Source organism: Centrocercus urophasianus, unplaced genomic scaffold, assembly GCF_019232065.1.
Source record: "Centrocercus urophasianus isolate 14NV4802_14NV808 unplaced genomic scaffold, USGS_Curo_1.0 seq_2, whole genome shotgun sequence".
In the NCBI taxonomy this organism is placed as follows: Eukaryota; Metazoa; Chordata; class Aves; order Galliformes; family Phasianidae; genus Centrocercus; species Centrocercus urophasianus.
The window spans coordinates 4,565,415-4,591,323 of record NW_024884755.1 but is presented as its reverse complement, the minus strand read 5'-3'; the positions used below and the strand labels follow the sequence as shown (position 1 = coordinate 4,591,323).

The 25,909-nt window shown below is 44.6% G+C and overlaps 1 protein-coding gene across 5 annotated transcripts in view; it reads right to left on the bottom strand.

Moving 5' to 3' along the window:
- The window catches only part of ZNF423 (zinc finger protein 423), a 163,998-nt gene that overhangs the window by 17,311 nt on the left and 120,778 nt on the right, over positions 1 to 25,909 (bottom strand). For all 5 annotated transcript variants that reach the window (XM_042821744.1, XM_042821745.1, XM_042821741.1 and 2 more), the window contains 2 exons: positions 5,302 to 5,433; positions 3,702 to 3,817 (listed from right to left, as the gene is read on the bottom strand). In XM_042821744.1, coding sequence (XP_042677678.1) covers positions 3,702 to 3,817; positions 5,302 to 5,433 — 248 coding nt within the window. The remainder of the gene's footprint in view (positions 1 to 3,701; positions 3,818 to 5,301; positions 5,434 to 25,909) is intronic.

Below are 25,909 nucleotides of genomic sequence, written 5' to 3'. Positions count from 1 at the left end.
CCAATGAGCCATAGTAGCCACTCTCCTTTTGATACATGTTCATTTAAAGGACCTGGGCACCTGAAATGACAGCAAGTTTCTCCAGTGAAGCTCTCTTAATTTAACAGTTCAACATATCTCCAAATCTGAGCAGAACGAAAGCCTTTTACCCATAAGAGGCAATGAAACACCTGAATACCTGTGCCAGGAAGGACCTGGCAGTACCCTGCTCCCCCGGTACCTGGGTTGTGTGCACATTGTTTATTGTATCCCTTGCCTTGGTTTTCATCAATTGTAATCATTTAGGAGGAAACAGTATGATTAACAGAACACAAGCAAACAGCAGGAATTAATCCTTTAAGCACAAATACTCCATTGGTTATGTGATGGCTCCTTGGAAAATGCAGTAGCAAAAGAGCATGTATGAAAACTCCCCTGGTTCCTCTAAAAAAATCACTGTTCAGTCACATTTTGCTTATTTCATTTCTTAATGCAAGCAACTGAGGAGGCACATCCCCCAGCTGGGAGCAACACTGCAACCCTAACCCTCAGCACCCAACAGATATCCCATTTCTAACCCATCTTGGGAGCAGGCAGGGCTCCCTACTATATTTTGAACAGTAAAGATTAAAAGTTCAGCTGTCAGAGAGCTATCCACCCCACACCTGCATGCCCCATGTGCCACAGTGACTCCAGACACTCTGGACAGCCCAGGACAGGCTCAGAGGGCTCCCCTGCCCCATTGGTGAGGACTGCCCTCCCCGCTTCTACCCTTCAGCAAGCACTTTCAGCAGGATGCAAGAAATGCTATAGCCTTGATGTATTATGAATTAGATATAAATTTACTTTTTTTTTTTTTTTTTTCCCAGGCCATTCTCATCATATTCACAGATGTCAATCTCTACAAACAGGATGTGAAAAACAAGGAGCTGCCAGCCCTTCCTCCCCTGCCCTGAGGGCACCCTCAGTTATCACACTGACTATTTCCACCATGCTCCGTATTTAACCACACCGTGTTTTGTTTCCTCATTTCCAATGAGATAACGTAAGCAGCTGAATAACCGTCCTGTTTTCTTTTCCTCTGGCAGTATTAGCATAACCTCTCCCTGACTCATCACTCCAGGTTCACACCAGAGTTTCCACAGCTTATAAAATGAGCTCTGTTCCACCAAGCTTTCTTAAGCCTTAGTTTTACAGCTCCATCAGATAGCGTAAACTTCAAAGCACAAACACACGCTAAAATACAACCGCTAGTTCAGAAATGAAAAGAGAGTCTGATTGTTGCAGGAGTGTTATGCTGCTGAAGCAGGATTTGCCCCAAGCACTGACATGTACACTTGGAGTGGGGAGCTTTTCATCACATGGCATGCATACGCCTCTCTTGGCATGCACTGTGTTCAAGATAACTGTTTAGACAAACGTTTACAAGTCAGCAGGGCTAATTCATACTGCTCCAGGACATCTCTAAAAGTTACCTCTTCCTGCACTGCATGTCGTTCTCCCCCCTCCTCCTTTTCCCTGTTTTTGCAAGAATGACATTCAATTTCTCCTTGAAATATCAGAATACTCATTTTTATAGAAAAAGTACTTTCAGTAATCTCACTTAAAAATACAAAAAGCAAACAAGGTGTAGGTTCCGATTTTGACCTAAAAGAAATAGCTGTTATTTTACAGCAGTGGCATCAGAACTGAAAAGTCAAATTCATCAAGCAGGCCCATTTGGCGGATGGCGATTTTCTCACGTAAGAAGGGTGCCGCTAAGAGAGCAAACGGTTCATGCAGATTGAACTAGCAGCTCAACAACTGGTTCACTAAAATAATACAAAATCTTCATCATTCAGCAAAAACATAACAAACAGCTGAGGAATCTGGAACAGGCAGCTTTGCATATCGTTAACTGGCGAGATAATCACACCAGTCAGGTAGGATCAGAAGTTCTGAGTGTTCCTAACTGATTGTACACGTTTTGTGCCCTCCTTGACTCAGGTGTTTGAATTAATAAAACCCCTGGCATCAAGTAAACACTTTTTTGAATCACCACTAAAATAAGGACTGAAACAGTGCAGCTAAGAATTAAATTTTCATTCAGCCAACACCATTCAAAGCTACTTGGGTAATTATTTTAAGTACAGAAATGTTAAATGCACACAAATCCTGCGTGAAAACTGGAAAATTACAATTATAATTTATCTGATTACAGCTGCTATTTGCAGCAATTTTGCAATGAACAACACTTCAGAATTGAAACACTATGTAATTAAACTGTTAATTGAAAAAAAAAAAAAAAAAAAAAGCTACTGCTAAGACTATAATTTAACAAGGTTCTATTTATTTGACTGTCTGATTGTAAAGGTTAATGCAGTGGCACAGGAAGCCAGTACACCCATTTTAATTGTGCTGGCATCTTGACCAAATACCACTTAAAAGGCAAATCGAGATAAAAACACTGAGATGGCGTTGCGAACCACTGCTGCCTTCACAAAATGCTCCTGGTGACAACACACAAACCCAAATCTGCTGACTTTATTCAAACATTAACAAGGTATAGTTAAAACTTTTGTACACTTATGCAAATCAGGTTGCTAGCATAAGAGAGAGAAGAGATTCCCCTGGGAGAAAAAAAATAAAATAAAATCAACAAAGTGAAAAGATCAACCATCCTTCCACAGCGTGACAGCAAGACACAAGAGGCAACAGCTTGGGAATTCAGCAACATAAATAAAAACCCTCCAAAGTTTAAGTAAATTGTGTATTACAAAGTTAACAGATGTAAATGAGGCACACAGTACCATTCTAGGAGAAGGCCACGTTTGCCAGCAAACAGCACACCATGGCAGCACAGCTCAGGTAAAGGCACCTGATGAAGGGCAGGGCAGCACTCCTGAACCACAGCACTGTGTTCCCCTGTGGGACAGCACACACACAGGGCTTGTTCTGCACTTGGGGAAGCACAAAGTTAATGCCCCACAGAGTTTCCAGCCTCTAGGGGCTCAGCACCAAAGGTACGGCACAATTTAAAGCCCAACCTCAACAATACAGCTCCAGGGCAACCCCTGGGATCAGGGCAACCCCTGGGATCAGGACTCCAGCAGCACCTCCAAGGCCCAGTCCCTCAGAAAGCAACCAAGAGCATAGGACAGGCTCCACTTCAAGAGCAGGTAAAACAAAAGAGACCACAGCCCCCAGGGAAACCAGTATGCAATGCCTGGTTGGCAGAACCTGCTGTTTATTAATGTGCTATTGCCTTGGTGGAGCTGCTAATGAAGCATCATGTTCAGTTGTACCCACGCTTTGCTCTCACACCTGGGTGGGGAAAACTCCTTTACTTTTGACTTAGCAGTGAGTAAGTGTACGATTTAGCAGTAAGGGCAGTGTACTATTTGCTTAGTCTTTGTATGTTAATCAGTTCCTAAATTATTAATAGAGAAAAAGAAATTATTTACAAGGTGTTTGACGTAGACATGTCAGGATGTAGCAACTCTACTGTCAAGAGAAATACTCATAAAGAATCATGATATTTGCCTTGTCTTATTTACTTATTTCAGCCATGCTCAAAGACCCTTCTCTCCTGATAGCATCCCAGGAGGCAGGAGACTGAGTTTAAGAGCAGGAGGAGAGACTGTACTGGATGTGCATTTCTTCCAGTTGCCATACAAGGGTGAAGGCTACACACAGAAAAACCAACAGCCTCGGCTTTGCTGTAACTCCTCTTGCAAACATACCTGAAGCTCTGTTTGAAAGAAGAACTTCTGTGGGCACTGGGAACAGTCATAAATTTTATCTTCCTGTCCGTGGACTGCAAAGATGTGCTGCTGCAGTTTATTTGCCTGCACAAAAACTGAAAGAACACAGTACAATTAGTTAAAATTGTTTCATATAACATATCCCATCATGAACTACTCTGTTATACACTTTTATGACTGCAAAGACTCTAAAAAGTCCAAGGATATCCACCAGAGAAGTGCCAACACTCAATGCAGCAGAACGTCCTTACCGGTGGTCAATTTAGAATCTCCAGGCCGGCAGTCAGCTCACTTCTGACGGGCTCTAAATCCTGGATGGACTTTTGATATTTCACATAAAGCTAACGCTGTCCACGGGTGACTGGAAGAACTCAGTCATCAGAGCGAGCAGAGGACGTCACCGCTCCTGCAGGGAGCCCTGGCCCCACAGCAGGTGCATTGGATGCATTTTTAATGCAGGACAACTGGGCCAGGAGCAGCCTTGATGGCTGGTCTGGAGGATGAGTGCCCAGAGCAGCATTTCTGGCAGACACGTGAACCTGAAAGGGCAGGCTGCCACAGTATTCAGACCTTCTAAATGGGTTGTCCTTCCAATATAGAAAAAAGATTATGATTTAATGTTACAGATATACCATCTACATTAGGATTTTGAATTGATAATTACCTTGCCTTTAACAAGTGAAATGAGAAACATATTGAACTCCAGCTTCAGCTAGTTAAAAACATATCTCATTCAATTTTTGTCTCATCCTATATGACTTTTCACCAGTAAATGAAAAAAGCTTCTTCAGCAGAATTAGAGATGCAGTCAAACACATTACAGCATGCTTCAGGAATAGAAAAACTAACTCCAAGTTCTCAAAAAGCAATTCTCAGCCTGTGGGTCAGATCCCACAAGGAGCACAGGGCTGAGGGGAGCGCAGTAGCTGACACTCAGCCCATGGTCACACATGGCAGTGATCCCTACGCAGTTTGGAAACTTAGGTGTTAACTGCTATTCTGACGAGTGAGTAAAAGGCACCCTTAAAATGCATCCTTAAGATGTTTCGAGAAGGGACCATCCAGGACCATTTGCACTGATGAGACAGCTGAAAACGAACCTCAGGGAAGGAAAACAGTGCAGACCCTCAGATGGATACAACTGCAAAGGACCTGGAAACATGTCTTCATGAGCAGGCTGCTCTTAAAGAAACCTTTCGGAGGGAGGAGTCAGACCACACTGTTGTGTGATGGGATCTCATGTGAGCGAGGTATGCTGCTGTACGTGGCACACAAGGAGAGTCTTCACAAGAACAGGCCCCTGCCTTGCAAGTTCTGCTCTTAGAGATGCGCCTCACATTCAGGCCACAACCTGAAAGGCCCCATTGCGAGAAGTAACACAGGGCCAGCTGCATTTGGGCAGTGCCATGAGATGTCAAACTCTTCAGTGCTGCAGTTTCAGACAGGAGATATTCTGAACATTTCCAAGCACAGTATTTCTTTTCCCAAGAAAAGGCATACAGTATTTTACAAATCCCCCGAGTGTCATTTCTGGATCAAGCCATGCACACTGAGGCTTGTCTCAGTCTCCCTGTCTTACCTGTGAAACAAACAGGGCATTTGAATGTGCCTCCCATCCCCTCAAAGCTGTGCTCAATCAGGTGACACAGGAGCTTTGCCGGAGAGTCAAACATCTGGTTACACAGCTTGCACTCATGATTGATGCCTTCCTCTGCAAGGTTCAAATGATACAACTTGTTAGTGACACAGCACATTAGCGTCTGCGATGCAGCAGTCAGAGAGAAACTCCCGTGCCCAATGCCATGCACACAACTTCAAGGGCCCACAGCCACCAGCAAAGCACAGCCCAGTGCACTGAGCTCAGGTGAGCAGCCCCGCTCACATTAGGGCCATTTATCTGCAGCTGGGATGGAGGCGACGCCGTGTGCTGCTGCTGGGCTGCACCCATCCCGTGCTGCTCCTCACGCTCTGCACACAACAGAGACGTCGCTGCTCTGCGTATGTATTATTAAATACTCAGCATTTAAAATGAATTTAACAGGGAATTCAACCACGTACTCTGAAAGCAGGCTTCGTCACCTCAGATTACACTGCAAATATAGCAGGGAGGAACAGAATGTGGAAGAATAGCAGGAGCCCAAACCAGTGCTGGCCTTAATTTTATATCTCTTGGCTTTTTCCAAGCTGAAGAGAGACCATTAAAGTGATTTAAATGTCATTTGAAAGAGTAATTTCCATGTAACATATCCTAAACATTATTCTAGGAGGTACACTGAATATGCAGTGCCCACTGCTAATGCCCCATGATCTAGAGGAACTCACAGGGAAATAATAACAATTATTCTTAATTCCAGCCTACCACCTTTGTAAGATGATACCATTTCTCTTTTTTTTCTCTTTTTTACTGACTTTTGTATTTTTGTTGCCTATGTGTCATTTTTCGAGGTATTGAAGCCATACTTCCTTTGATTTTCTTGAAAGGAGGGAGGGGGTAACAGAGATTTTAAAAAAACCCTAGGTTTAAAATGTGCACTTTATACAACCCAGTGAACATCTAAACTTAAAAGATTTTGCAGATGGTTTTTGTGAGCACTTCTCAAAAACATCTTCCCTTCATTATGGCAGCATGCATGAAAGTCATGAACACATATTTTAAAAACTAAAGAAATTGCCTTTTGATTTACACTCAGGTTTATTTTAATAACTCCAAACCTCACTGACTCAGCTGATAGTTCCAAGATACCCAAGAAATGACTGCATCATCCCATGAAATAATCTCCTGCCAAACGCGTTCGGATCTTGCAAATAATGTCAGCATTCAAAAGCACAGTCTGTATTTATAATTGCTTTAAATAACCTTTGAAGCAGTCAAACAGTGGGAAATTATTGTTTGTTTAGGGTTTTTGGTGCTCCCAGGATCTCGAGGTGGGAAGGCGAGCAGTGGGTCCAGCACCAGTGCGGCCCACGGAGCTGAGCTCAACAGCTCCCACAGCCACACATCTGCATGGCTGCAGCTGGAGCATCCCCAGAGCTCGTGTTGCCTTGATGGGACCTCCATGCGAGGAGGGGGGAAATAGAAATTATTTACAGAATGGATCAGTATGCAGGGGGCAAGCTCCTGTCCCTCCCTGAGGGAGGCTGCTGGCCTTTCTCTGCAGAGGGCAGAAAGCAGGTAAGGATCTGTGCCTCGCACCACCTGAGCATGCCCAACAATGCATGCAATAAACTTGGAGACGACAAAGCAGATACTGGGGGAATGGAACAAATTCCTTCTGCGAGTAAATCAGAGAAATCATGTTTGACATTAATTTTCTACTCTCCACATAGTGAGTGCTTGGAAAATAGTGATTCATGCGCAGCCCGGTCCTGTGTGAGCACGTGTGTTCATAAATACAGACACAGGCTGCTGATGAGAGGACTGCTCCTTTTGCAGCCTAAATATCTTTAATTTCAGTATAATTAAAAAAAGAGGATTTCACAGCATTTTGACTGAAGTATGTTTTTACTGACTTGGTCTGTTTAATTAGGTACCAGAGACTGTGCATTCTCTTGGCTGATCCCCGCAGTATTTTAAATAGTTAAACCTATAACAAACAAACTAAAACTCGAATGAAAAATAATAAAACATAATGGGTTCCTGCAGATCTGGAAATTTATCCCACTCGAGGCAAGACCTTTTGATTTGCAAATCCACTTCTGAATTATAAGGCCTTCTCCTCACCGGTGGGGGTTTTTATTCCACTCCCACAGGAGTCCATTATGTATTTCTCGTGTCTATAAAACCATCCAGGAAGAAAAAAGGTGGAAAAAAGTACCATGGTTAGCATGACAAACGCTTCTCTTTTCATGCATGTGTATTCAAAATATGAAAATGCCCAAAGATATAGATAGAATTGCTGCTATAATCACTCTCTTCTCCGTGGCATTTTACAGCATATTATTTTACACAGAAACGCAGTGCGTGTGTAGGGGCACTCAGTCACCTTTGGAGAATAACTTCAGTGAATTATCTGGGATCATACAGGAGCACAAGGCTGCCTCCAGACAACGCAGCCAACGCCAGCCCTCCCTCCAGCCACGTGCGCCGGGCGTCAGCAGCACAGCGCATCGCGGCGTTCCCCTCATCTCTATTCTTCTTAAAAAAATAAAAATGACAGGCATCTATGAGACCTACATAACTCCAGTGAATTATGCAGCCCCTCTCATTTGTAAAATAAAATGCAGATTTTTACAGCTCGCTGTGCTAGATCGTCTCCCATCTCTCCGTAAGTGTATCTATGTGGGGATCAATTGATTTAACACTAAACGAGCCACGCACGGCCAACAAGAATCTTGGGCTCCTTGCCTTTCTTTTTTCCTGCACTCAAAATAATAAGCATTAATTTTACACTTCATTTCTCAAAAAAATAATAGGGTGTGCTCTTGCTTAAAACAAGCAGGCCTGCTGGATTCTGTCAGGCTGAAACTATGTCAGGCCAAAAGAGGAACAGAGCGCTTTGTGTAAAAGTATCATGGGGAGATGATAGTATCCTGTTATGTTTTCAGTACCTACTTTTGTCTCCAAAAGCATTTGATCCCTGGCAGACACACACTTATTTCCATACTGGTCTTGAGGGAAGCCGGTAGGAACGAGAGCTGATTATCTGAATCCTGAAGGTGAAACCTGGGTGGTGCCCACCGATGTCAAAGGCAGCGATTGTCTAAATGTTGAGGTACATAATTTGCTGCCTGTTTGGAGGGCTGGGGGCTGCGCGGCCCCGGCTGAACCGCGGCGGTGGAGCACGTCCTCATTGTTCTCAAGTTGAAATGCATTTGCAGGATGGTTCACGTGTGTTGATAGGAGCTTAGCTGCATTTACACCAACACCCTGCCCGCTTCTGAGCGGGAGCGCGCCTCTCCATACAGCCCTTCCTGCTGCTGCAGCGTGCATTTAATACATATTACAACGAGTCTCTCAGCCTCTAAGAGAACTGACGCCGGCAGCCTCCTGGCGAGGATGCAGTATAATTAATAATGCTGTATTAAGCCCGCGCACTGTATCAGCTGCATTTCTAATTATAACTATATTAATAGCGATATAAAACGATGCACTAACAGTGCCACGTACCGACATGTTATCAAACCAATAACAAACTGCAATTTGAACAATAAAACAGCATCGTCTTCACTGTTAGTTAAAACTTCTCTTCAACTTGATTTAATAAAGCAAAATTTCCCCTCATGGAATAACCACAACAGTCCTAATTTGAAGGAGTGCGTGCGGCCGTCTGATGCTCCTGACAGCAGCACACATCCTGTGCCACGGCTCTACCTCGCTGCAGCAAATTACAGCAATAAAAGGGAACGTCTTTCCTGTACTCAGATATACACATCCATGGCTTAACCACACTTTTAATGAACTTTGAAATGCTGTAATTCAGTGTAACAAAGCATTAATATGCTGTGCTCACAGAGAACCTTCTCCCATCCCCTATATCATAAATCTGGTAGAATTAAATGGGCCATGTAAGGAGAGCTCCGATTGTAACAGAAATAAATACAAATTGGAATGAATGCAGGGAAATAAAACGAAGACTGCATGAAACTATTCTGTTTATGCAATTCATTCCTCAGTAAATAAGTAAGAAAAGGGATACATTTGTAACAAGAGAAAAGCAGGAGGAGCCCAAGCACTGATCCATGTGGCTGTGCAGGAGCGAGGGGCTGTGGCCAGGAGGTGACAGTGATGGACATCCCTACTGAACAAAGCCATGGGAACGCCAGGCCGGCAGCATCAACAGAGATCCAACGTGACTGCAAAGCCTGGGGCTGGGAGCAGGGCACACCACTGCCAGGGGACGGCAGATTCACAGTGGTTCACGCCAGACTTGGACGACGCCTGCTATCCAGATGGCATTCTTTCACTGCTGCTGTTTCTATACCCCGTCCCGCTGTACGGCACCCCTGGAACACCCTGTGCCAGTGGGTTCCATAATGAATCCCAGTGGACAAGGCCGAGCCCTCCCACACCCCGCAGACCCGGCGCGGGGCCTCGCAGCCCGGCAGTGGGAGGCAGCGGATTGATGGCACGGCAGCTGAGTGTCACCTGGGGAGCTGGGTGCCATCCTCACAGGGATGCTGGAGGTCAGTTACCATGGCAACGTTGAATGAGCTCAACCTTGTAACTGACCCTTATCTTTTTTTGATCTGTGGCCCATTTGGGACCAAGGCTGGAAATCAACTGGAAAATAATCCGGTCACATATCAGAAAGAAAATTATTTATACTTATTTATCCAGGTAGAGCTCGCATCTCTCTCTGACGCCTCCCGTCCTGCTCCCAAGCACATCACACAGCCGAGCAGGACGCCCAGCCTTACGCCACAAGACCTGTGCCCATCCCAACCCACAAAGCCTTGAGCATGCCCATGTCCCACCAACACACTGCCCACACCTCGCCTGGCACAGCCACGTGGCCTTGGCCTCTGTGCGGTAACCACGCACCTGCACCCACCCCTCCTCAGCAGCCCTAATATTTGTTGGGATCTGGTACCTGTGTTCTTTTGTGCATTCTTTCTCCGCTGTAATATGATTCTGCTTTGAAATACATTTATATGATCTAGAATGGCACAACACTGATGTCTTTTATGAGCTGACGATTGTTTAATAAAATCTTGCATTCCTGCCTCATCCTTATGACAATTTTACTATTATAAGTTTTCAAGGGATATGAGAGCTGTCCACTGTGGTTAGAAACATCAACTTAATGGAAAATGATAACATGGGGACTTTGATTTTTCTAGAAGCTATATAAGGAAAACCAACAAAATTGCAGAGCATTCCAAACATGCGCTGGCTCTGGCACAAGACCCACTAAAACCCGTCTCCTTCTTACAGCCTTCCGGTGGATGCTCAGCCCCAGGAGCAGTCTGGCAGAGCCGAGGGGCAGCCCCGCTCCCAGTGGGGGAAGGGCTTTGGGAACCAGGAAGCAGTGAGGAGACCACAGCTCCTGGCAGGCTTCACTGGTGCTGGACCAGCACCAATGGGTTCTGGTAACCAACTCCAATGCTTCTGGTGATGCACTCATTATATGGCCTCTTTTCCAGGTATTCTTTTTTCAGGCTAAATTAGCCTAACTGCATAACAGGCTTTAAACTCTTTTCAGCATCTCAGGGGGCCTCAAGCTCAAAATATGCAGAATTAGATGCCAAATTATTTATAGGGTAGCTGTGAGTTCACTGCCTCCAGTACATGTCACTGTGCTGCAATATTAAAATGACCATTAAAAAGAAGCACAGTCCCAGAGGGACTTGGGATGAGATTGCACAGTTTCTACTGAACATGAGGGCAGCCTGCTCTAAGCCAGAGCCTGTGCTGCAGTGGCACAGGAAGGCCTTGTGTCACTGAGGATGGCTGGAGATGGGCCCACCAAGGCTGTCCTATTGCTTAATTTTTGGCTTACAAGAAAAAGAAAACCTGAAAGTTCAAAGGAGTCCACGGAGCTGTGCATCACCAGTCTGCGGGCTGCAGCATCCAAGAGGGGCTCTGCCTACATGGCATATTTTAATCTGAGAAACTGCATTTATAGATCATTTACAGAGATGTGCTGCACTTTAGCCCTGTAACTTCAGAATCTAACAGCCTTTCTGTGAAAACATGTCTGTTTCAATTGCCTACATTAAAACTTCTCACGGATCGAAGTCTGATAGGTCTGGCTGTTCCATCACAACCGTTCATTAAGGACTAACTCCAACGGCTTCCATGGAAGTGCAAAATCTGTACAAGAAAAACAAACCTATGTTGAGAATGCAAGCCCAAACACATGCACAGAATGAGCCTGGATGAAGCTTAAAAAACCCTTAAGAACAGCTAGAGGTGAATGACAACACCACAAGTATGCATCCCATGCAACTCTGCAGTCTTGTATTCTGGTGTTTGGATACATTCACAGCTGCACTATTTCAAGTTTAATGCCAATACCTGGTAAAACAGAGCTGCAAGTGCAGGCCCACTGCCATGCAGCCACCCTGTGCTGGCATCCCTCACACTGCTGTGACAAACCCGAGCACTCTGCTGCAAGCCCTGATGTCCCCCTCTGCACAGCTCCCTGCACTGCTGCACACCCAGAACAGGTTCACCCCAGGGTCCTATTGGCAATATTGCATCGAAGTGCTCAGAACAGGCATATGAGAATAACTAGGACCTACCTGACATCTATTATTGTGCAACTAAAAATTAAACCATTTCTACACTTATTAAACATCCTACTGGAATATGCCAAGTGCTTTCTGAACATGCAAAGCCTCAAGCCAAGTTTCAATGGGTGCAAGGCCCTTTACACTCACTGCACAGGCCCGGCACATTGAGCACCAGGAGCTCTGTCCCACCATACCCACCCAGCCCCCACCATCCTCGCATGACCATGGTGACACAGAGCCACCAGATCTCGAGCAAAAACCACCATAGGCAAAGCCTCTGCTGCTATGGTTCATGCTCACGTGGTGGAAGAGCCAAGCAGCCAAGCACCAGCCGTGCCAGCACCATGCATCCCAGAGAGCACACAATAGGGTTTTACATACCCAAGCTCCCATAGATGAGTGTCTAGATGAGCGTCTCTGATCTTCAGATTAAAGTTTCCCAAGTACACGTTGACATGAGATAGACTATAAATCTATTGTGTAAATAATCACCAGACTAATGGTGCCTAATAGTATATAATTAACATGACTGGCAGGCTGCAAGCCAGTTGTTGTCAGCTATGCTCAGCAATACTCAGACTACAGGAATGCCTTACAGCACTTCTCTGGTGGCATCAGGGAAGCTGAAAACTGGTAAAACGAGAGTGAAACAGAACTCATAGCAAAATGAAAACTTTCAAGCATACACTTAACAGAGGAACATACTTCCAGGCTTCAAGGTATGATAATGCCATACTTTTTTGTTTGTTTGGCAAGAGTTGAGAAAACTTCTGTTATCCCTGTACTGGTCAGTGTCTTTCAGCTTTTCACTGGGAGAGGAAGAAGCAAACTATGACAGCCGCCTGGGCACATGGGCACAGTCACAGCCTGGCACCTCGCAGCCACCCCATGTCCTCCCAAGCCCAGCACCCTGGCAGTGCACTTGGTGCCGCTGTGCTGGCTGACAAAATGAGATGCCACTGCCAGCAGAAACACTAAGTGTGACTAAACAAGGTCTGGCTCTGATAGGTGACATATTTCATGAGTATCTCTCAAAGCTTGCTAAGTGCAAATCCGCCCAAAAGAATGAAAACTAGACACTTTAAGCTGGGAATCCTAAGGTGCTGTAACATATGATATTCCTTAAAGCAGTCTCCAAGAAGGATCTGCATAGAAGCAAGAAAATACCTGAAGCACCTCTGCATTATGCAGAAATGTATTCTCATACTACGGAAATACTCAGCAGTGAACGTACAGAGCATCTCCATGGCTTCTGATGGGATTTGCTCAATTAACACCCCATGGTCCAGGTGGGAAACATCCCCCGTGGGAGCCTCACGTTGAGTAAGGAGAGCGAGAATCCCACGGCCTTTTGGAAAGGGAGTTGCACTTGGTAACATATCCAATACACAAAAACTAAAATCAAAATGGCATGGCCCTTCTGGATGCAACAGCAGCTTATGCAGCTGAGGGCACCTCTGGGGCATGGAGAAACACTGGGCTGAAGCCTGCATAGGAGTGACCGGGGCTGCTGGGGAAGGCTCAAAGGCATATGGGGTTGCTGCAGAGAAGGGGCTGAGGAACATCCACTGAGCCCAGTATAGATTTAGGAGCATTTCCCCAGAAAGTCCAGATGAGTAGGAGCTGAAGGTACTAAGAAAGAGTGAAAAAGGAGAGGAAAAAATCAGGCTGCTTTTCAGCCACTCTCACAAATAAAATAAGATCCTAAATCAAGCTGTCATGGAGTCCCTGTTTGAACCAAAAACAAGGAAACAATAAAGATCTGTTAGAGACCTGCTACTCACTGTTTCATTCTTCATTTTTCTTACAAGTTCTTACTTGAAGGCCCAATTCAACAATCAACACTATGAAGTCAGCATTTGCTACCGTCACCCCGAGAGGTATCAGAGATACAATCGTATATATGCAAAACAGGCAGAACTCTGATAACAATACCTGGCCTGTAGGCAAAAAATTGACTCTTTAAATGGCAGCCACTATGATAATGCCAGCCTAAGAGCCGGCCTTGCACAAATTTCCTCTGCTTAGTAACATAAAAGTTCCACAGTGAAAGATACAGCACTTGGGTAGTGACAGTGACGGCCCATTTTAGTAGGAATGTTGAAGAGGAGATGGCAAAGCATAACCCCAGATGAGGCCACAGGCTTCAGCTTCTCCCAAGAGCATTCCAGGTGCCCCCATCCCTGGGCTGCCCCAGCAGGGCACAGTGACATCACCACTGTGACAGCAGCCACCACTGCCGGCCCAGCACTGCGCTCCTCAGGCAGGGCTCGTGTCAGGCACTGCACACAGCTGTTGCACCTCTGCAGCAAAACAAGCATCAATTATGCATCGTATCAAAAACCAAAATGCTAGGGCATGGAGCTGGCTACCTGAAGCAGAGGAGTGAGCAAGTGCCAAAGAGAGGAAAAATACATCCAAACCCATCACGGAGCACTCGGCAACTTCACATGCAATGCCATCAACTGCCTTCCATTGCAAAGTTCTCCAGTACTTAGGAAGAGATTACAGAAATATTCAAAGATACAATATTTGTATTTCCAATGTTAATTTGACACACAGGAGTGTGCATGAGGGAATGTTTATAATCAGCACTCCAATAAACTCACAAATGACTCCAGTATTTTATAAGCTTGTTAGAAACAAATCACTCCCTTAGCTTATATTTACTTACTGATGAATCGTAAAAGGCCTCAATACACAAAGAGTAAATTCAAAACTGTTTTCCTCTTGTTTTATCTTACCTACCCTTCCTCACATGCCCAGCACAGCACTGCTCTGGGTGCAGAAGGCCAGGGCTGGCCATGTACTGCCTGTACAGCTGTGCTGAGGGACCAGGCCATGACCACCCATCTCCAGCAATAACAGCTTTGTGCTGCACGCTGCAGCCACAGCCAGCAACCTGCATGTGGAGGGAAACGAGAGCTGGCAGAGCGGCACTCCTTTTTGTAATGTAGCTGAGAGCTGTGTGGTAATAATGGGAGAGGTGGGGATACTCAGCTCTGTGCTCCAGGTAGCGACTGGAGAGAAGGAATGTGGGGGTATTGTAACTCGCTTTTACTTAATGTACAGTTAAGCATTATACATACGTTTTATGGGAAAACCCACAGAGGACACGCTCGGACTTCTCAAGGAAAACACAGACAAGTCATATCCATGCCACTCAGCCTGAAGTCATGGGGATTTCTGCTATGGCAATGGGGTTGGGATTGTAATGCTGTAACTGCACCGTGATGCTATCTATCATCATGGAAACAGCAATTTGAGGAGGAAAGAACACATCATGGAGAACACAGAGAAATACGCTTTCCAGAGGGAGAAGTGAAGCTGCAGTCTAAATGACAAAGTACAAAAGTACAATGGTCTTCACTTTTGGTAAAAGTGCCCTAAGCACACTGAACTCCAGGATCCTTCCTGGGGATATCCATTTACTTCTGGAAATGGTATTTCAGAAACAGAACCAAAACGCAACCACACTTCCTCCAGCAGCTGGCCATCCAGAAGAGGGAGAGAGGGAGCGAGGTAGGAAAGAAGGAAGGAAAGAAGAAAGGAAAGAAGGAAACTGGATTGGTGGCTCTTGGCCATGGCCAACCCACAGGGAATGGCAGATGCCTCAGGCGTGAGCAGTGGCAACCCCAGGGCCAATCTTGCCTGGCAGCAGGCTGATTTCCCAGTTGCTTTCCTGTGCCACGCTCAGGGCTGCCCCCACCCCCATGGGAACAGCAAGGCACAGAGCAATCGGATGCCCAACACCAGGAGTGAGATGAGCCCAGATGTTGTATCCCCAGCGATTGCGGGTGCTTGTCACAGGCTCACGTGCACAGAGTTTAAATAGCCAGTGAAGATTTAAAGGGTTTTTATTTTATCACTCAATTTCCTTTTGCTTCTCAAAACAAAGGATGTACCAATCAATAACGATTTTGTTAAAACTGAATTTATCTCTACCATCAACTCGAGCTCTCTAGCGCCCGCCCGAGTCCTCCTCAATCCCAGAGCAGCATCTGCCATCCCTGCACCGTTCTCACAGGCTCACGGTGTGCAGCCTTAAAACACCATCCACATCAATTCGATTGGTGTCAAAAGCTCTCGGTCTTCTCGCACACACCAGTACAGCCGCAGTATTCATCAGATTTTACCACCAGGATTAATGTTATAAAATGTCACTTGCTACAGTAAAATTTATCAACGTTATTATATACCATAGAAACTGCCACCACAGACAAATGCAGTACATTAAAATTTTGTCTAGAGCTCCCCAGAGGAAACATTTGCTGCAATTTGTATAACAGTTTATATATTTATGCTATTTAATGGTACAAAGCAATAATTATGACTTCATTCACTGATAAGCAACGGCATTATATAAATCAGATGCAGATTTAGAACATGCCAGCTTTGTCACTGGCCTACTACTTGTAAATTATGTTGCTGTTAAAAAAAAAAATCTAAGCAAATATGAGTTAGCAGCAGGAAGCTAATAATGTGCCTCCAGCTGTTCCAGTTAACCTGCAAATGTGGCCATCTGCACCTCAGGAGAAAAAGAAAAGGAGAGATGGAGGGAGGGAGGAAAAGGGGAGAGAGGAGAGGAGCGGCCGCCAGCGCCAGCACAAAGCCTGGGCCCAGAGCAGTAGGAGTGACCTTGCTCCTTGTGACCAGACAGGCACATATTCAAAATCAGAAAAGTTACCGAGGAATAAAGGACCTTTTCTCCCTAACACCCACAGAAAAAAAAAAAAAAAAGAGGTCTTTTCCATCGTCTTTTTTCTAGAGCAGACTGTCTTTCACCTCTGGGGTTATTATTTACTGCATTGCAGGGCTGCCCAATGAGCAGGTTTTCCTTACAACCTCTGCCTTTCATTTTGACTTTTTAACACCTCTTCACAGACCCATCTTGTATTATTTAAAAAAACTAGTGGTCATTGTAAGAGATTTATTCCTGCTTCAGACGGTTTAAAATGGATCCACAGGGCACAAAGGCTGAGCTATCAAACAAGACTGCAATCCTCTGTGATCACAGATCTTCCGCACACAGCAGCTCCAGCACTGCCTTTGGATCTGGGCTGAGTGTCCCTGGGACGTGTGGGCACTGCTCATGCAAAGACTGCTCCGTGAGAGACCTCTGTGAAATCTGGGTCATGGGGAACCGTTACAAAATATTCCTTTTGACGTTCACCCACAGACGGAAGGAACAGTGGCTGAAAGTGCTGAAAGTGCACCTCACGCACGTGGTTACCTTGGTACTTTGACAGCAGTTTCATGCTCAAAATTCCCTAGGATTCTCATTATTAAGGGCCACAACTCCCCTATGAGACAAGGACTGGTTTGCACTGCAGTGCCTAGCCCTGCGGTGCATCAGTAGGCTCAGGACTACCATCATTCTGAAATTAAAGAAACTCACCTTGCTTCTTCTAGTCTTTTTTTTTCTCTTGCAAACGCTGAATTGGCTTTAAAGTGATCAGGTGTGACAGTGCTAAGGTATGTGATTTATCTTAAGGCTACCTTCAATTATTTCTCTCTTCAGAAGAGTTTTGTGACCCACTGCTGCTCAATGCTGACAAGTTCTTGGTGTTCTCAAGTGAAACACCCACCCTGTTGGTACATGCAAAGCAGTTACGCCCTTCCCAAACACATTGCATTTTGATGTTGGTGGATATGATAAAAACTATGACTTATAAGCATCCAGGTGAACTTGCAGCTTTCTCTGGCCTTTCCAAAAATTGTTTAATCTGGAAATCACTGCATCTTCGAAAGCAGCTGGGGTAATGCTGAGCTTCCCAGTACCAGAATGTCTGTAACAGCAAAGTGAATGTTATACGTGATGTTGAATATCCAACATTAATGGGATATTTTGTGTGCCATCACACAGGTCTGGTGTTTCGTGGAATCCCAGAACATTGCATCAAACCTCAAGCATTGGGACAGCACGCCCATACAGGTGAATGAATCAAACACCCAACACACTCACAGAGCTGTGCATGCCTGCAAAGCATTTTGGAGGTGACAGAGTTACAAGAAAAATACCTACAAGTTCACACAGATAATGCTGTGACATTTTCACTCCCTCCTTACTGACTTATGCAGCCAGGAGAAATGCAGAATGAATTTTTAAAAGCACTGCGTTTGAAAGAGAACAAAAGTTCATAAAATATGTTAAAGTGCCTTCCATAATACTGGTTTATGTAGCTCTCCACAAAAAAATAGGTACTCTAAACCACAGTAGTTAATCCTGACAATTTACAGCCCATCATAACTCATTCCTGCTGTATGGAGGAACCCATCACTAAGCACAAGTGATGTTGCCATCGCAGATATCTGTGATAGGCAGTACAATGGGATGAGTTTCACAGTGTCAGCCCTAATTTTCAGCCTTGACTTTGATTTCCCTTGCCTTGGTGGGTTCCAGACAGACCCTCAGTGTTACTCTAATGTAGCTTTTTTGTGGTTTTAATATGAATATTGTGTCAAGGATCTGAGATATTAAGAATGACAATACATTATTATTGCAGCAGGAAAATCTCCAGAGTCCTAGAAGTAGGATTTTGAAAACCACAGTCAAAAATCAATAGTAATCCACAAGAATTCATAAAGGAAACATGTCAGTCAGCAGCTTTGAAGACAAATCTTAAATTTTATCTTAAGCAGGCCAGACAAGCACAAGTCATTTAGGAGACTCAGACAGAGGTGTGAACCCAGCTCTTTGGGCTGTGGGAGGGAGCCCACCTCACCCAGCAGCTCTGGGGCACCACTGCCCTTCTCACCATGCCTCTGGGCTGGCCCAGCCTGCAGCCCCATGGCTGTGCGAGCAGGGAGATGCTTGGTTGCATCCCTGGCACCGTCTGCTCCCAGAAGAGACCCAGCTCCTCCCTCTAAAGCAACTGTCCTCCAGGATGTAGGGGAAAAGCAGCTCATCTGCACTCCCTGATAAATGTGATAATGAGAAGAAATGCTAAGAATCGTACATGTGAGCCTTTGATGAATTCACAGCCAGACATCTGTTTGCAAGGTAGCTGGCTCGTGTGCTCCCTTCAGCAACAGAACTTATTACTGCTTGGTTTTAATTTACAAAACCAGAAATATCCCTCACATTAATTAATTTGAACACTTTATTTGTGTACAGCACTGTATGCACCAACAGAGTCACCAAAGCACCCCAGCCCTCCTCCAGGAAGAAGCCTGCTTAACCCTGCAGACACAGAAGGCAGCGCAGGGGAAGCACGACAAGGCAATGCACAAGGCCAGCCTCTGACATGGGGAGCATGGCACGGGAGCAGGTACGTCGGCGGTCTTACAGCTTGCTCTCCTCAGTCACATCCCTCAGCTCCACTACGACTTCCAAAGAAGTTTTTGAAAGGAAAAACAAGCTGCAAGGAGCTGGAGATGAATGGTGTTGCTCTCTTATGCAAGAATATGTAGCAGCACTCAGGGGGGGAGAGATCTTCTGGCCCTCCTCCTGCACAATTTGCACTGCACAAAGGCTGGGTTTGACTCACAAAGGAGGAGACATTACGAGCAAAAGAAGCACAAGGTTTTCAGTCCAAATCCAGTAAGACATCAAGAGCCGGTCTAATGCTCTCAGTGCTCCCTACAGCCCAAACAGTCACTGCTGCTCAGAACACCTTCCAAAAAACCTGCTATATTTTGGAGGGGAAAGGCCAGAAGATCTAGGTCTGATGAAGGCATGGGGCTTTCAGCCCTGCTTAGGAGACTTCAAAACTGTTTTAAAGGCAAGTATATCGAGTTCCCTGGCTGAATGACACAGAGCCACCGTTTAAAGGCCAAGGAGGATCTGTTAGTGATGGCACCAAGCTCTTCTGCAGTGCCCAAATCCCCTGCCTTCAGCAGCATTTCTGGCCCAGGCTGCAGGGAATGCCACTAGAAGCTGCAGCAGTCCTTCAGGGCAGTGGCCAGGCATGGTTTGCTGCATGTGTGCTGTTTATTATGCATATTATTTATTAATTTATGTAGATTAGTAGACTGCATGACCAAAAGCATGCAATCAGCAACAAGGGGCGTCCAAGCCTGCAGGAGAGGCTAGATCCAAAATTGGTTTCAGTCTTCGAAAGATAAATTTTTTTTCTTTTTTTTTAAACCAATTCCAGTGAATCTTGGTTCAGGCCCTGCAGGCACTTAGAGGAGCTGCTTTCACTGCAGTAGTCACAGCAGAGGTAGCTGAAATCTCCATTACAATAGCTCTGTCACAGGTACTGCAGGAAGACAAATTCATATAGGGAGCTCTATTGATACTTGATTTGTTAGATCTCAATTGCAGAAGTCTCCAAAGTGCAATGTTACAGTACTAAAAAATCAGTCGAGCGTATATTCACCACTCACTGTATGTTTCAAGCCCAAATGCAAAGGATCAGTTCTCCTCTCCCAGGGCATAAACCTTTACAATATGTAACCAGTACTGACCTACAAGACAAAATCTTATCAAAGCTTTTTGTGTGTGTTTGGCTTTCAAGGTTAAAAAAAAAAAAAAAAAAAAAAAAAAAAAAAAAAAAAAGTACACCATCAATCCAAGGACAGCTGAAAATCAGCATTCTGGCACTCACTGCTGTTCAGCTGAGCTTCCCCCACTGCCTGCACCTATTTGTTCCTGAGACTGCAGCACTCACTTCCAGAATGACTTTCTTCCTCCCTTCCTCAGAGCAAACTAGGAACAGCCTCACCAGAGCAAACACCCCATGATGAAAAAACTCAGCACTGGACTCACACCCTGGGATGTTCTCAAAAATCTGACCGATCTGTTAGTGCTGAATTCTCAATCTGTCATAGTTACCAGATACGAGTTGGAAGGGCATTAAAAGACAATAGATGTGCTAGTATCTCCTAACCAAAGTTACAAACTGTCCTGATAAAAGTAACATTTCTAAGATATCCCAAAGCAAAAACTCCTCTTGAATCTGAGTTTGTTGGTTGTTTTTTATTTTTTGCTGAATCATCTGTTTTTTCTTTCTTCTTCAGCTCTCAGAGCTCAGCTCCCCAGCCTAAGATGCTCATTGTCAATAAACACTGGAAATTCACATCAATAAGGGGATCAGCAAAATTACCTGCTTGCAGTTACTGCCTTATCCACAAGAGAGCACAGTAACCTGAGTGCATCCCAATTCCTTTGTAAATGCCTAGAGTACATACAGAGCACCGCATAACTCAAAAATTATAATTAAAATGTCTTAGCTCCTGTATTTATAGTAACATTTAAACTACTGTGCTTTCTTGAAGTCAGAGTCATTTACTTGAGAACAGCACACTTTATGGTGAACAGATCTTTGAAATTATACCACGGGGATATGGCACAGCCACATGTAACTCAATACATGTCAACAGCTGTAAAAATATTGGTAGGAGAAGGGAAGAAAAAGCCATGAGCACAGATCAAGTGCCCTGTCTCTCACATCTGACTGTTTTCAGATTCTCCCTCCCTCCTTCTCTCCCTGCCCCCCCTCCCCAAATAATTGGGCAATTTTGGTGCAAGCTGTCATAAAAGCCAAGCCTTCTTTGAGGTTGAATGATCAAAAAGGTTATAAATGAAAATGATTTCAATGTTGGAGGCCTAGCGAGTGACCAAGGCACTTTCTGTAGCAGAAGGGTTTGTTCTAATCTTACCAACTGCACGCTTTCGTCAGAGCATATTCCTAGGGAGTTCACAGCTCCCCAGGGCGAAGCTACAGTAAATTCTGACTAATCCCCTCTGCATACAAATGAGCCCCTGGTAAGAGAAACTGCAGGGTCAGACAGCTTATGCACAGCACTGATTCTCCAGGTCTGCGCCTTCGGCAAAGCAAACAAAATGGCACTGTATTTTGTTATTTTTTTTCTCAATGGGACAAGGCTTTCAAAAAACAAAGGTGTAAATCCAAAAATGCTGGAGAGGTGAAGGAAAAGGGGAAGGCAGCACAGAGAGAAGAGAGTCCCTCTCCTCCCACATACCCAGGCAGACGGGCAAATAGCCCATATCAGCTGTTTAAAAAATTAATGAATTTAAACTTTTGCTTGATTAAAGGTGTGGTGGGCTTGTACTAAAACTTAATGTAAAAGGAACATGGGCACGAGATAAAATATTCATTAGCCTATTATGAAGTAGCCAGATCTAATCCTACATCCTCATTGGCCAGCATCACCATATCAAGACACTATAGAGTACAGAGCCATTTGTATTCATTCCCTGGCATTTCAAGTGAGTCTTTAAATGTTAAAGCCTGCACCTATTGTTGCTTTAAAAGTCTTAAGTGTTGCTCAGAACATGACGTAATTAATTTTTCCTGCTGTGCATTATTTAATCACAAAGTACGTATCTGTCACCATCACCACCTCTTCATAATATGGGATTCTTGTGTTTCACCCGTTTCTTTGATGTGCCTGGAGATGCTGCAGTAGGGACAGCTGGAGCTGATGGCTCCAAGCACCCCAGTGCTGAATGGGAGCTGCTGGGTGCCCCTCTCAGGGAGCCCTGTTCTCCCATGGTGAGATCATGGGGCACCCAGAGCTCCCAGTGGCAGCCTCCCAGAGCTCTTCTCTCTGCAGACTTGTACTGTTGGATATACCCTGAGCCTGGGAAAGCCACGCTCTGCACCCATTTCATATAGCTCAGCAGAGATACCAATCAGTGACCTTGCCTGCAGCTTTATAATACGCAATCTTCACATATTACCATTTAATATAGATATATAGTAAAAGTGTAGACTTTGGTTCAACTTTGTAATCTCAAATTTGGGGTTTCTTGGAGGTAATTATGCAAACTATAACAACATTTGAATGCCCTACAAATCAAACTTGGAAGTTTTGGGTTAGATTCCTCCTTAAATTTATCCTTCATTACTTTCTATTCTCAAGAAAGACTCGGTTGAACCTTGCAAACTCACTCAAAAATTTTCCAGATAAAATAAACAGTATACTCTGGTGATATTAAAAACAACATCACCTAGCAAACCCAAGGTGTTGGCCGCAGAAATGCTGCTGGAAAGCCAATGTGCTGGAGCCCTAGAAGGGCACAGGGAGGGATCTGCTGTGAGCATGCTCTGCCTCCATCCTGGAGAGGGGGAACGGGTGCTGTGAGCCTGGCATGCCCAGGAGAGGAACACAGGGTGACCTATGAGCTCCTCCAGCCTCCTCCTGCCTTCCTGGGGGGAACATCCTGCTGTGGCAGGGCCTCCTGCAGGTAAAGAAGGCGTTCTTGAGCAGCAGCACTCCCGCTTACATGCCATGAGAAAACTTCAGAGTTTTGAGCTGCTCCACAGCCATAAGGAATTGCAGTCTATAAATGGCACCATGCACTGGAGAGGGGAGCATGGGCCATTGCATGGGAAAATGTCTCCCATCGCAATCAGGAAACTGTATTAGAGGGATGACCCTCTGACACAAAGCACAGATCTATCAGTTTACCACTTTTTGCATGCTTCTGGTATTTATCTGCTCTGCACTCCCAACTCACCTTTTAATTAGACAAACTCTCATGAAAGTCAACAAGAGTTCTGTCTGACTGAGGGCTGGGCTAAAGCATAATTGGATCATAATTCCAGAGGTAACGAAGGATAAAATGTACAGGCACCAAGAGTCAGCACCTCGGGAAGGTTAAGACGTGGTGTTCTGGGGCACTGTACAGATCTCCCAGGGAGGAGGCACTGAGCTCCTCCACCCGCAGACACAAGCACATGGCCAGGAGAGCATGCGGCTATCGACATGTGCCACTGCCCAGCCATGTGAGTTGGAAGGGATGAGCCAGAACAACAGCAACTGATGGCACCACTCAATGCCACATCATTAGTGAATTCAACAGTAATTCTGAAATAGGGCTAAAACAGTACACATCAGCTGACATCAGTTTCATAACACACCTACAAGACGTGGTCAAGCACAGTTATGTTTAAAGGAGAAGCTGATAGTAACTTACAATGTAAAGGAGGGGATGTTTTGATTCTTCTCCATTTTTACACAAAATAAGGACCGAATAAGCAAGCAGCCCAGAGCGTGGTGTCACAGCACGGCAGCTTTACCTGAGAGGCTGAAGCACAAAGCAGCCACGGAACAGGAAGGTGCAGCAGCAGATACCATACAGTGAGCGCTGTACCTGCACATTATGAGGACTTACATATTTACAATTCTGAGAGCAAATAAGGCTCCTTAGTGACCCGCATGGTGAATTCTCTTTTAGAAAGGGAGAAGTCGCCGAGAGCCAAGTTCTTGATGCAGAATTCCTGGACACAGTTTCCAACTATTCCAATCAAGCAGCTCTGTGGTTGGGCTGGGATTTCAAACTTGCCACAGTATGAAGTCCAGTTTGGGCTATATTCCCTTCCCTCGCTCAGCTTGATGAAGGCTTCCCCGCAAAATCAAAAGGCTTACTGTCAAGTTTTCGATTGGTCTGGGCCTCATGCTATCATATGTGTGGTGATGGCAAGGAATATGAATGCGGCTCTGGCTCCACCATGGGGCCTTGAGGTTTCGTCCAATTCATCCAGGGACCTTATGAAAGTAGAGCGGGTCTCTTTTCATGTATATTCCGACTGCTGAAATTCCCCAGATGCACTGCAGTGTGCAAACGCAGTGTAAAAAAGAACAATAGCTTGAGAAAAACTGAGGCAAGTCTACTGAGTATGCTTAAGATAAACCAGCCGAGCTAATGCGAAAAAACCTGACAGCCATTCTTCTGATTCATAACTTAATGAACATAAAGCCTTTCACAGGCAGAGAATACTTCTGCATGTTAGTGCATGTAGAACTGCCATGTTAACCTATAAAAATTGTTACAAGACTCCAAAATGTAAATATATACTATTCAGCCCCTCATGTGTTCAGATGAGATTTGATCAGTACAGGTATTCTGAACCTTTCAAAAACAGATTAACTCTGTTTGCACACCGATTCATTCACCTACCAAGGTTTATATGGGAAGCATTCTATGGTAGAAACGAGTTAACACAGAACTGAAATTGCACACTGATACAGATTATAGTGTACCACTCCTAAAGTGAGTGAGGAAAACTCAGAAGAACTCAAGCTATTGTTCCAAGTAACAGCTGCTAAGAAGCTAAATATTTTTGTTAGGATTTCTTTTTGTTTGTTTCAAACTGCTGATCATACTGTACAATGTTTCATCCAGAAGGGCATTAGAACAAAACCAAACTTCATTTCCACTGGTTGCAATATACTCTGTGTTTCTGGCACATGAAGCATTTAACTGCACTGTATGTAACTTAATTTTCCTATCAAGGAACTTTGTAAGGCATGCATTTGTTGCAATTATATTAACTAAGAACATTTATCACACAAGTTTCAAAATCACGAGTAGAAAATAATGCTCAATATTCAGCTCTTCATAAATTCTGATATTATAAGTGCTTTATCCAATTTCTTTTCCAGCACTGGGCTTTTACTAGCCTTGTTTTACAAGCAGCTGGAAGTCTTGTTGTTCCAGGAGTTTTGCAGGGGCTGATAAAGGTGATTTACTTGACTCTATTTTAGGCCAAAAGCGCACACGTGCCCCGTGTTCATCAAAGCAAGAGAAGACCGAGTTATCACTCACTCCACACAGGGCAGGAAGCTCAATACATACATCTCTAATTTGCTACTGTTTGGTAATTCAATAGCTTGAATTGGCAATAGCCAAGTAGTAGGCTTTCTTTTTGAGTTACTTCCTCTATACTTTAGAGATGATTACTGACTTTACATAAACTCTACTTTGCCATACAAGTAAAAACCTTCTCTCACTACTGCCAACACAAGTACACAATCCCAAATAAAAGGAAATGTGCCTGTGTGTACACTCATGCAGCACACCATAGAGAAGCATCACCTCAGAAATACATGTGTTTAGAACAGCTCCAGTTAAAATAAATCCATGTTCAAACTTCAGATCTAAGGTTCCAAAGAAAATTACTATTTCTGCTTGGACCATTCTTGAAGATCACTCATTTGGTCTACCTACTGCTGGAACACCGACACTCACAGTATGAGCCAAAACCAGACCTTACTAGCTTTACCATATCTTTTACCTCATTATGAACATTCATTTA